The sequence below is a fragment of the Sceloporus occidentalis genome, unplaced genomic scaffold (assembly GCF_023333645.1).
Source record: "Sceloporus occidentalis isolate IW3139 unplaced genomic scaffold, rSceOcc1.0.p SCAF_64, whole genome shotgun sequence".
Taxonomy (NCBI): domain Eukaryota; kingdom Metazoa; phylum Chordata; class Lepidosauria; order Squamata; family Phrynosomatidae; genus Sceloporus; species Sceloporus occidentalis.
In genome coordinates, this window is record NW_028317044.1 from 3,555,906 (window position 1) to 3,568,090 (window position 12,185).

At 45.3% G+C, this 12,185-nt stretch overlaps 1 protein-coding gene across 5 annotated transcripts in view; it reads left to right on the forward strand.

The window, feature by feature from the left end:
• LOC149287137 (CAP-Gly domain-containing linker protein 2-like) overlaps positions 1–12,185 on the forward strand; it is a 64,142-nt gene that overhangs the window by 16,892 nt on the left and 35,065 nt on the right. For 4 of the 5 annotated variants that reach the window (XM_089493399.1, XM_089493396.1, XM_089493400.1 and 1 more), the window contains exons 2-3: positions 1,175–1,337; positions 5,195–5,426. In XM_089493399.1, the coding sequence (XP_089349525.1) occupies positions 5,309–5,426 (118 nt within the window). In that variant the 5' untranslated portion in view covers positions 1,175–1,337; positions 5,195–5,308. The remainder of the gene's footprint in view (positions 1–1,174; positions 1,338–5,194; positions 5,427–12,185) is intronic. The other variant, XM_089493397.1, reaches the window with a different exon arrangement.

A 12,185-nucleotide genomic window follows, 5' to 3' on the forward strand; every position in this document is an offset into this window, starting at 1 on the left:
GGATGCAGAGCAATGGATGCAAGGTGCGGGAAAAGAGATTCCAGCTCAACATTAGGAGGAACCTCATGACCATAAGAGCTGTTCGACAGTGAAAGACACTCCCTCAGAGGATGGTGGAGTCTCACTCTTTGGAAGTTTTAAAACAGACACTGGATGTCCATCTGTCGAGGGTGTTTTGATTGGGAGTTCCTGCATGTCAGGGGGGTTGGGCTGGATGGCCATAGTGGTCTCTTCCAACTCTATGATTCTAGGTTTTTTGTGGGTCTTTCGGTCTATGTGGACATGTTCTAGAAGAGTTTATTCCTGACGTTTTGCCAGCATCTGTGGCTGGCATCTTCAGAGAATGCTGGCATGGAAGAGAGGGGGGTACATTCTCTGAAGATGCCAGCCACAGATGCTGGCGAAACGTCAGGAATAAACTCTTCCAGAACATGGCCACAGAGCCTGAAAAAACCACAAAAAAACTATGGATGCTGACCATGAAAGCCTTCGACTTCACATTCTAGGTTTTCTTAGGCAAGGAATACTGAGAGGTCCTTTTGCTAGTTGCGTCCTCCGAAATATAGCCTGCAGCACATGGTATTTCTTGGCGATCGTCCATCATGCATTCATGGCGCTGTGCATGGCTTTTTATGAAGTACGCGAGGGCAATTTAGTACAGGGGAGTCTATGGAGGAAGGGAGAGAAATTCCACCATACAAAACATTCAACATTCTTTGCTTATAAGTCAGCGTTAAGTCATCGGGAAACTTGCTTGTTGCAGATGGCGGTAATGATTATGATTATTATCCTCCAACTGCCTGGGGGACTATTGGAGTTGTGGTCCCAAAAATGTAATGTCCCCCTGCTCTTGGTTTGTCGATCTCTTGTAAAGCCGGCCCAAATGTTGTGGCAAAGGTTGTTGTGGCAGCGACACAAACCCGTTGGCAAAATAAGCACAAGGAACTGGACCTATGGACTCTCTTTTTTTTGCAGTGCCTTTCTTGCTGAGAACAATTCTTTTCCATCGGCGCATTTGGCACATGAGGACACCTTTCCAGGCATGTCTGTGCAAACGTTTCGTTGCCCAGACTTCTTCTGCAGCTACTTTGACATTTTTTTTGTTGTTTTTGGGCTTTCCCACTTCCTGTTTTCTTTTAAAAAGTCCCCCCCCCCTTTTCTTTTCTGAATCCAGCGCTCTTGCAGTCATTCCAGCCGGATCTGTGGTTGGTCACCCCTCGCAGCTGCTGGCGTGCATGAAAGCCGAGAGCATAGAGAACCGGAGTGCCTTCCTTTTGCGGGTTCTGGAGATGTCCTAAGGCCCCCCCAAAAGGCACTGGAACTGCTTTGTGCATTAGGTAAGCATTCTAGCCAGCTCCCTGCCTTCTCTGAAGCGAGTCGCTAAGAAGGGGGGGAACCACTTGCCCTTTTATGCTCTACTTTTCCAGCTTCTGCTTCTCCAAAGCCTTCGTCTCTTGACAAGTCATTGTGGAACTCTGCCAGACTTTTGCTGCTTCCCCTCCTTTTGTATTTACTGTATATACTCATGTATAAGTCTAGAAATTTAGGTCAAAAAATTGACCCCCCAAAAAACGGAGTTGACTTATCCATGGGTCAATGTAAGTACTGTATATTAACTCTTATTTAAAAGAAAGAACTATCTCCCGGTGAAAGGCAAGGGTATAATCTATCCTGGAAGCACCAATTCCCTCTACTCTCTCATCCATCCAGTCTTAAAAAGTAAGTTATGTCTGCTGGAATTTTGTAAGTTCTTTGACACTGTTTTGCTTTGCTTCATCCTTTAGATCCTTTGCTGTATGCCCTTAAGTTTTACCCTTGACTTATCCATGGGTCATATCCAAATCCATACTTTCGGCCTCAAAACTTGCCCTTGACTTATACATAAGGTTGACTTATAGTCGAGTATATATGGTAATAGCTGCACACTTCTTTCTCTCTTTTTCTTTCCCATGGATATATCCCTTCCTTCCTTCCTTCCTTCCTTCCTTCCTTCCTTCCTTCCTTCCTTTTTATGTGAAGAATTGTTTGGGGCAGGAATGGGCAACTTGAGTACAGAGTCCAGCGTTCTGCCTCTGACACTTTCTGGACTAAGGATCATAGAATTATAGAATCATAGATTGGAAGAGACCGCAAGGCCCATCCAGTCCAACCCTGTGCCATGCAGGAACTCCCAATCAAAGCATCCCCGACAGATGGCCATCCAGCCTCTCTTTAAAGACCTCCAAGGAAGAAGACTACACTCCGAGGAAGGAGTGTGTTCCACTGTCAAACAGCCCTGTCAGGAAGTTCCTCCTAATGTTGAGGTGCAATCTCTTTTCCTGTATCCATTGCTCCTAGTCCCTGGAGCAGCAGAAAACAAGCTTGCTCTCTCCTCAATGTGACATCCCTTCAAGTATTTAAACAGGGCTATCATATCACCTCTTAGCCTTCTCTTCTCCAGGCTAAACATCCCCACCTCCCTCAGTCATTCCTCATAGGACATGGTTTCCAGATCCTTCACCATTTTAGTTACCCTCTTTTGGACATGCTCTACTTTCTCAATATCTTGTTAGCTGCCACATCACACTGTTGACTCATGTTCAATCTGTGGTCTACTTGGAGTCCTAGATCCCTTTCACACATAAATCTCGTTCAGCCATGTGTTCCCCATCCTATATCTGTGCATTTCATTTTTCTGCTCTAAGTGCAGTACCTTACTTTTCTCCGTGTTGAAAATCATGGTCCTCAACTATTTCGATTTAGGAAGCGGGCATGATTAGCTTGGAGAAGAGAAAGTTATGAGGTGATATGATAGCCCTGTTTAAATATTTGAAAGGACGTCATATTGAGGAGGGAACAAGCTTGTTTTCTGCTGCTCCAGAGAACAGGACCCAGAGCAATGGATGCAAGCTATAGGAAAAGAAATCCCACCTCAACAGTAAGAGGTGTTCAACAGTGGAAGATGCTGTCTCCAAAAATGGTGGAGTCTACTTCTTTGGAGGTTTTTAAACAGAGGTTGGATGGCTGTCTATCAGGGGTGCTTTGAGTGTGTATTCCTGCATGGCAGGAGGATGGACTGGATGGCCCTTTAGGTCTCTTCCAACTCTATCATTCTATGAAATGGGTAACACTGTGAGCTGATAACGAGAATTGGGTGGGATTCAGTTTAGTGTTGCTGTTGTGTACCTTTAAGTCACTTCTGATTTGTGAATAGTGAAGATAGTAAGCTTGGAGCAAGCTTGTTTTCTGCTGCTCTAGAGAATAGGAGAAAGAGCAATGGATGCAAGCTACAGGAAAAGAGATTCCACCTAAACATTAGGAAGAACCTCGTGACAGTAAGAGCTGTTCGATAGTGGAAGACGCTGTCTGCAAGAGTGGTGGAGTCTCCTTCTTTGGAGGTCTTTAAACAGAGACTGGATGGCCATCTGTCAGGGGTGCTTTGATTGAGAGTTCCTGCATGGCAGAAGGGGGCTGGGTTGGATGACCCTTGGGGTCTCTTCCAGCTCTATGACTTTCTGATTCTAGGAATGGTCCAGGGAAACTGCCGGCCACGCGTACTTCGTTGAATCCTGATTTAGCTTCTACTTTGCATTTGCATCATGAAAATGAGAGCAACTAGGTATAAACACTGGAAGTGTAGATTGCAGCATTTGTAAAACTCTTGGCCAGTGTGGGAGTAGTGCTTATTGCTCATGAGTAAGGCTGGCGTTAACAAAGTGAGTATCTAGAAGTGCCATAAGAAGCAGGGAGGGCAGGAGCCGAGACGGGAAGCAATTAAGGCATGAATCACAGAGAGAAAAGGAGACCTTGGGCATGGTTCCCAGCAGGCCAAACCTACTAACGGCAGCATATTTTCATGCGTGTGAATGCCGGGATGTGGTCATTTCCTGGCTCCCAAAACTTCACATCCAGGGACTTAGGCTTGCAAGCTCATCATGGATACATGAGGACACAAATGAGCCACTTTTATCCTTGCCACCCCACCGTTCCTGTCGGAAAAAGAAGAAGGGGCTGTGGGTTTTTTTCCAGGACTAGAGGTCAAGATATAGGATCTCTTCCAGGCCTAGAGCTGTGTACATAAGGGGATAGGATGGATGTGTCCGCATTTCTTTTCTCCTAGGACCATCAGCAACAGATAAGATTTGCACATATTTGTTCCTTAGAAAGGAAAAGGGCATCAAACATGACCGGCAATGGGCTGCTTGGGGGCACCATGCAAAGGCTGAAAGGGTTTCCCCCCCTTAATTTCAGCACAAGGGACAAATGAAAGGAATCGTTTAAATGTAGATTCAATCTAGGGTTTGTTTCTAGTAAAGTGCAGTTTTAAGCATTTCTCTGGCTCAGAGTTCTGTAAGTATGTTAACGAAATTGATCAGAAAAATATGGTTGAGCGCATGATAAAATACAATGTAAGTAATATAGCTGTACATCACATGGAATGAACTGTATTTATAGTAGTGTTTTTAGTTTTTATTTTGCGTTTCCCCTGAATGTCCATTTTGCCTCCTTCGTGACCATGATATCTGGTCATGTGCCATTTCTGAATCTCCTTGGGACAAAAGGCTGCATCAGTAGAAGTCTAGTGTCTAGATCAAGGGAAGTAACAGTGCAACTATATTCTGCTCTGGTCAGGCCCCACCTGGAATATTGTGTCCAGTTCTGGGCACCACAATTCAAAAAGGACATTGAGAAACTGGAGCCATGTGTCCAAAGGAGGGTGACTAAAATGGTGAAGGGTCTGGAAACCATAAAGCCCTATGAGGAACACCTGATTGAGCTGGGGATGTTTAGTTTGGAGAAAAGAAGGTTAAGAGGTGATATGAGAGCCCTGTTTAAATATTTGAAGGGATGTCATATTGAGGATGGAGTGAGCTTGTTTTCTGCTGCTCCAGAGAACAGGACCATGAACAATGAATGTAAGCTACAGGAAAAGAGATTCCAGCTCAACCTTAGGAGGAACGTCATGACAATAAGAGCTGTTTGACAGTGGAAGATGTAGTCTCAGAGTCTCCTTCTTTGGAGGTCTTTAAACAGAGGCTAGATGGCCATCTGTCAAGGATGCTTTGATTGAGAGTTCCTGCATGGCAGCGTGGGCTTGGACTGGATAGCCCTTGGGGTCTCTTCCAACTCTATGATTCTATGAAAACACTGAGTATGAATGCCCCCTTGGGATTCCTTCTCTCTCTGAAAATGTCCTCCTTCCTTCTCTCTCTAGGTCTCAGAATATAGATGAAGGGCTCTGTCACATAGATGCCTGAGGCTGTGATATCAGCTAGTCTACCGGAGGACCAAAGGCATACCACAGCGTGAGACACATTGCTGGGCAAAGATGCTGAAGCCGAGTGGACTTAAAATTCCCGGGAGGGCTGGGAAACACTCCAGCCCCGTGCCACGTCCCGGCGGGACAACGACGGCTGCAACCACAACTGCCACTGCCACAAAAGAAGGTAAGCTGCTTCCTCTGGTCCTCATTGGGACAAAAGCCCCTTGGCATTACCAGTGTCTTTGCGGAGACCAGCACAGAACATATCCTTTTCTATGTCTGTGAAAAAATCAACCAGGGGTCCTCTTATATTACACTTTGATGCCATGTTCATTGCCACAGTTGCATCCTGTGGAGCTCTGGGATGTCTAGTTTTATGCAGTATTTAGAATTCCCAACCAGAAAGCTCTAGTATCTCTCCAAACTACAAATCATAGCGTTCCATGGGATGCAGACATGGAAGTTAAAGTGAAATCAAAGTAGTGAAAGAATCTCTGTAGGCCAATATTTAATTTCCACCTCTGCATCCATGAAATTCGGGTCTGATGTCTGTTTCATTATTTGAAGGGGTGTCAAATTGAGGATGGAGCAAGCTTGTTTTCTGCTGCTCCAGAGAATAGGACCCAGAGCAATGGATGCAAGCTACAGGAAAAGAGATAGAATTGAAAGAGACCACAAGGGCCATACAATCCAATGCCCCTGCCATGCAGGAACTCACAAACATCTTTAATTCTTGTACACTGTAATGGTTGGAATAACCCTGCGTTGTTGAAAATTGGCTGGACTTATTCAGGTAGTGGCTTATCGTCAGTTCCAGTTTTGGCACTGTAAATGCCCAACGAGGGGAACTTGGGAGATGTGGGTTCTACTGCCTTTCAAGACATGGAAGACATTGGCTGATCTTGGGCCAGCCGCTGTTTCTTTCAGCAGGGCCTACCTGACAGGGTTGTTTTGAGGAGGAATATGTACTGTATGTACTGTACTGCTCTGAGCTTGCTGGAGAAAAGATGAGATGGAAATAGGAGAGATAAAAACGAAGCATGATATGATAGCCTTGTTTAAATATTCAAAGGGATGTCATATTGAGAAGAGAGCAAGCTTGTTTTCTGATGCTCCAGAGAATAGGGCATGGAGCAATGGACGGGATCTACAGGAAAAGCGATCCCACCTCAACATTAGGAAGAACCTGCTGACAGTAACAGTGGCAGACATTCCCTTGGAAAGTGACGGAGCCTCCGTCTTTGGAGGTCTTTAAACAGAGACTGGGTGGCCCTCTGTCAGGGATGCTTTGATTGAGAGTTCCTGCATGGCAGAATAGGGTTGGACTGGAAGGCCCTTGCGCTCTCTTCCAACACTACGACTGTGTGATTCTATAAAATTGGTGTAAGTATCTGCAAAGGTGACAATTAGATCAGAAGCTAGCGTAGGTATGAATCATGAGGTTTTAGGTGCAATTTTAGAAGATCATCAGTATATTGTCACGTTTGCTGTCCCTGTTTTGTTTCTCTGTTGGGATTTTTGAACCGAGACGGCCTTTCTTTTAAACGCTCCCCCCTTTCACCCCCGCTCTCCCTGCTCTGTTTAAAACAGCACCGAACGCTTGGTACAATGGAAGTGGTTGATCCCCGGGGCGTGAAATGAATCGTGCACAATTGGCTCTTTATTGCTTTTAACATACAGTGGCTCTTTACAGTTTTCTGGTCCAATTTTTTTGAAAACAAAACGCAGCTTTTTATTGGCCGCTGTGGCTCCGCGTAAATGGACGCCGGCCAGTTGCTGACTCCGCGCCTGTCTCTTTTGCGTCCCTTTAAATCATCAGCAAACTTGATCACGGTTTTGCAAGCCTTGATAAAAACCCTCTCTCTCCATGCAGTAACAATAGAAATCCAAGTATATTCCAGAATCACTTTGTTCGGTCGACGCTCTTCTCTTCCTTTCTCTGTCTACTCCGGATAGTCTTTGCAAAACACTTACAAAAATGGTTTCGGGTGTAAACAGTGGTCTTTGGGTTATAAACAGTCTCATCTTTCTGGGACGTGGCATGGACTCTTGAGGCCATGAGGTTGGAAAGAGGATTTGCCTGTGGTGGTTTCCATATCCCTGTGACAGTGAATCCTATTTTTAAGGTCTAATCCATGTCGGTTTCGAGTTCATCTTGGAGGAGAAAGTTGCTCATAGTCATTGAGAACTTGACGCCACACCAATTGCAGAGTCTAGTCTCCAAACTACAAATCGCAGTGTTCCATGGGAGTTAAAATGAAATCAAAGTATAAAGTGAAAGAATCTCTGTAGGCCAATGTTTAATTTCCACCTCTGCGTCCATGAAATTCGGGTCTGTTATCTGTTTAAATATTTGAAGGGGTGCCATATTGAGAATGGAGCAAGCTTGTTTTCTGCTGCTGCAGAGAATAGGACACGGAACAATGGATGCAGACTTCCGGAAAAGAGATTCCTCCTAAACATTAGGAAGAACTTTGTGACAGTAAGAGCTGTTTGACAGTGGAAGGCGCTCCCTCGGAGACTGTGGTGGAGTCACCTTCTTTAGAGGTCTTTAAGCAGAGGCTGGATGGCCATCTGTCAATGGGGATGCTTTGATTGAGAGTTCCTGCATGGCCAAATGAGATCAGACTGGATGGCCCTTGGGGTCTCTTCCAACTCTATTATTCTATGCTTCTATGACCGTGGAAGACGCTCCCTTGGAGGGTGGTTGAGTCTCCTTCTTTGGAAGTCTTTAAGCAGAGGCTGGATGGCCATCTGTTGGGGATGCTTTGATTTAGATTTCCTGCATGGCAGAAAGGGGTTGGAGTGGATGGCCCTTGGGGTCTCTTCCAACTCTACGATTCTATGCTTCTATGACAGTGGGAGACGCTTCCTTGGAGGGTGGTTGAGTCTCCTTCTTTGGAAGTCTTTAATCAGAGGCTGGATGGCCATCTGTCAGGGATTGTGAGTTCCTGCATGGCAAAATGGGGTTTGGCTGGATGGGCCTTAGGGTCTCTATGATAAAGGAGCTTGAAAGGCAGGGACCAGCCTAGCCTCTCTTGGAAGGATATTCCATAATCTGGGAACAACTAGTTCCATAATCTGGGAACCCCCTGCATGGCCGAATGGGGTTGGACTGGATGGCCCTTGCAGTCTCTTCCAACTCTATAATCCTTTGATTCTAAGTTAACGGTGCTGATTTTGAATCTGTCATGTAGGCCACATTAGCGCATCCCGGTCAGGGCTAAAAGGAAATTTAAAAATGGTCTTACAAGTACAGAATACTGAATAAATACAGAAATTCCCACCTTGGGAAGCTGCTCTTGGCTCTAGCAGCAAAGTGTCCATCGAGATCAATGTGGTTGGCCATATTAATAAAAGATGCTCCCCGTTCAGTATATCGAACGATGCTTAGAATAGGAACCGGCCCAAAGAGAGAGATTCCTTATCAGTCTTGCCTGATGTATCGTTTCATCGCGTTCCTGGAAAAGTCCCAAAGGCGCCGTTGTCATCAATGCAATGCGGAATGCGCTCAGAAATGTGAGATAGCAGGCAATGAGTTTAAATGTATGCTACAAGGAAGAGTACAGTGACCTTGCCTTCGTCTGTGTATCTCAAAGGAGCAAAGTAAAACATGATATTTGCTAGATGACCTGTGTTTGTTTTGTTTTTAGTTCCACGTGGAAAAATTCACAGACCGGCAGTTACAATCTACAAAAATAAATGCATTTTTAAAAACGTGCGTAAATACATTTTACATTTAAATTCATTTATTTAAATAAAGCAAACCCCCTGTTCATGGGTTGTTGGTTTTTTTGGCACGTTTCTTCCAAGGGGGTTTGCCATTGCCATCTACTGAGGCCGAGAATGTGCAACTTGCCCCAGGTCACCCAATGGGTTTCCATGGCCAAGCCAGGATTCGAACCCTGCTCTCCCAGTGTCCTCATCCAACGCTTAAACCACTACATTGCTTAGAACTGACGTATCCATTTTGATGAACCACAGCATTAGAGTTCTCTGACAAAGAATTTAAAGTGCCTTTAAAGTCCCCTCGAAAATACCAGTCCCAGGATTCTGCAGGATGGAGATGTAGCCTCAAAAGTGGCCTTAAACCGCCATAACTGTGTAGTGTGGACACACAATAGGAGTGTATACTGTGATATGGCTGAGTAATCTGGAAGTTGGAGTTCAAAAACAATTAGTACCGTACATACTCGACTATAAGTCGACCTCATGTATAAGTCGAGGGCAGGTTATGGGGCCATAATTATGGCTTTTGATATGACCCATGGATAAGTTGAGGGTACAACTTAGGGGCATGTTAGGAGAGTGGGAGTTTATCCTGGGAATATCCCTGAAAAATCACGTAATTACGCAAAACAACTTCACCCGACAGCGCACAAAACCCGCCATTAAAGCGGTCACAAAGAAGCATTCACGCCCACCTTTTTACTTTCAGGATTTCGGCGACAACGCGTTTTTGATAACGTTTTATTTGCGCCATTGCGTGCGATAATCATTTGCACAATTCCTTGCCATTTCCGCTTCGTTTGCGGGATGCTTTAAACGCGCTTAATCTCTCTTTAATGCTGAAATTAGCCCTTCCGTGCGATAAACTCCTTGGTGTGGGATGTTTTCTGCCAGTAATATGATGTCGTCGGCGTACCTTCGATCATTGATGTTCCTTCCTCCGTTTTTCCCCCCACCTCCTACTTCTGTGTCCAAGCCTGCTTTTTGTATAATGTTTTCTGCATCTAAGAGAAGGTGAAAGGATGCAGCCTCACCTGACCCCTTTCTTTGCCAATCGCAAACCATGCTGTTTATGGGTAGCATCAAAATGCGGAGTGTTAATGGGTGCGAAGGATCCTCCGGTATCCGAAAGCATGGCATTTTATTCTTTAGGGACAGCAGCTGGGCTTTCAAGCTGATGGACTTTCCCCTCCTCTGTCTCCACCTCTTTCTTTGTACTTTATTCCTTTGCTCTCAAACATGAATGCATCTTTATAAAGAAAGTGCATCTGTGTGTGTGTGTCGAGCCGAGATCCACAATTCTTGCTTTCGTTGCCAAAAAGCTTCCTTGAGGCAGAGTGAGATTTGATGGTAAGCTTGTAAAGTGTGGCTCTCATGCTTAGCTTAATTCATTTAAAGCATGATTCTTTGGGGAGAAGCGGTGAGAGCAGACTGACTGCAATGTGGTTCCAGAAGGAACACCAATTTGAATTGCCTTGCAGAAATAATCCGGTTTGACACCACTTTAACTGCCGTGGCGCCTTCTTATGGAGTTCTGGGAATGGAAGTTGGTTGGCTACCATTCCCAGAATTCCATAGCATGGAGCCATGGCAGTTAAAGAGGCGTCGAACTGGATTATTTCTGTTGTGTGGATGCAGCTAATGCCACCTTTGAGCAGAAATGGAATGGGAAGAATTGTAGCTCACTTGGAAGAAAGCTCACTTTCTTTGCATCTATGCTAAAACAAGGCACAGGAACCCTCTGGTCTCCATTCCATCCTTGGACCCAACTTTTCAGGACCTGGAAATTAACAAGGCCGCCATTTTGCCCCCAATCCATGCAGAAATCCCCTCAAAGCATGTGCAAAAATGCAATAAATAGACCCAAACCCATCCTTATCTGCATCCCAGGACTCCATGTGGTCCCAAATACATGTTTCTTGTGCAGTCCTTCCCAAAATGGCCACAGGACGTGATGCTCTAGCTTTTACGATCGCCATTTTGAGAGAGACTGCAGTATTGATTGAAAGTTAAAACCTGTTACTATAGATTTCTATCGATTTTTTCTGTTGTCTGAGAGATGTTCGAGGTCCTACAAACCTCTGTATCCGCAAGGGATTCTTGCCCTTTTATACTTACTGTGGATGATGTACCTGGTGGAAAGATTAGCCCAAATCCTTACTTATTTCCCGTTGTTACCAGAGCATGGGGGGAACACATTAGAAAGTAACGTTGCTGGTGTTCATTTTTTGAGTTGCAAGGGTCAAAGATCTGAAATCCAAATTAGACATGGTGGCAATACCTTTCTCAGGCCAACCGGAAAGTGGAAGATTCGCCACGCTAGCTTTCCAAGCTCCACTGACTTCTTTCTCCGGCAAAAATTATGCCGGGGACAAAGAGTGAGAGTGTTTGAGCCACAAGCCTGAATCTTCCTCGAGGGAAGTTATTACAGGGAAGGTTTGTGCAGATCCAAAATTGTGACACCCGCTCCCCCTCCCTGGGCATGAGGCAACCGGGAACAAAAGCAATATAAGAAAAGCCGTGACATTTGCCTTCTCCATTTGTGAGGCCTCCTTTGGAGATCTAGCTCTGTTTCTGCCCCTTTTGCAACCAGAGTCCAGTGAGTCTCTTAGGAAGCCTCTCTAGGGCCCCATTCCCACTTACAGATAAATCGGTGTGCGATCCGAATCGATGGATCGATTCAACAGCGGAGCGTGGTTCCCACTACATTTGCCCCGATCGCATTTTCCTCCTCCAAAATAATCCACTTGTGGTTCCCATTCACAATTGAATCGATTAAATGATTCAGTGCCGATTAAAAATGATTCAGTGCCAGACCGCTGAAGGGGAAATTTGAATCGATTCCGATCTGCATGTGGTTCACACTTGTGCAGATTCGATTTATCGAAAAAGAAGCGGGAAAAATCACGTCAAAAAGACGCAGGTTAAGTGGTTCTAGCGCAGTGATGGTGAACCTTTTTGAGGCCGAGTGCCCAAACTGCAACCCAAAACCCACTTATTTATTGCAAAGTGCCATGTCCCTCTGGCTTTCTAGTAACAAACTCTGGCAAACTCTGTGCTGGGGCGATGGCACATGTGCCCACAGAGGGGACTCTGAGTGCCACCTCTGGGATGCGTGCCATAGGCTCGCCATCACTGGTCTAGCGCATGGCCCCCCTCTTGGAATCGCTTCAGCAATTTGGATTAAGTGGGAAGCAGGGTTGTTTGAACCATT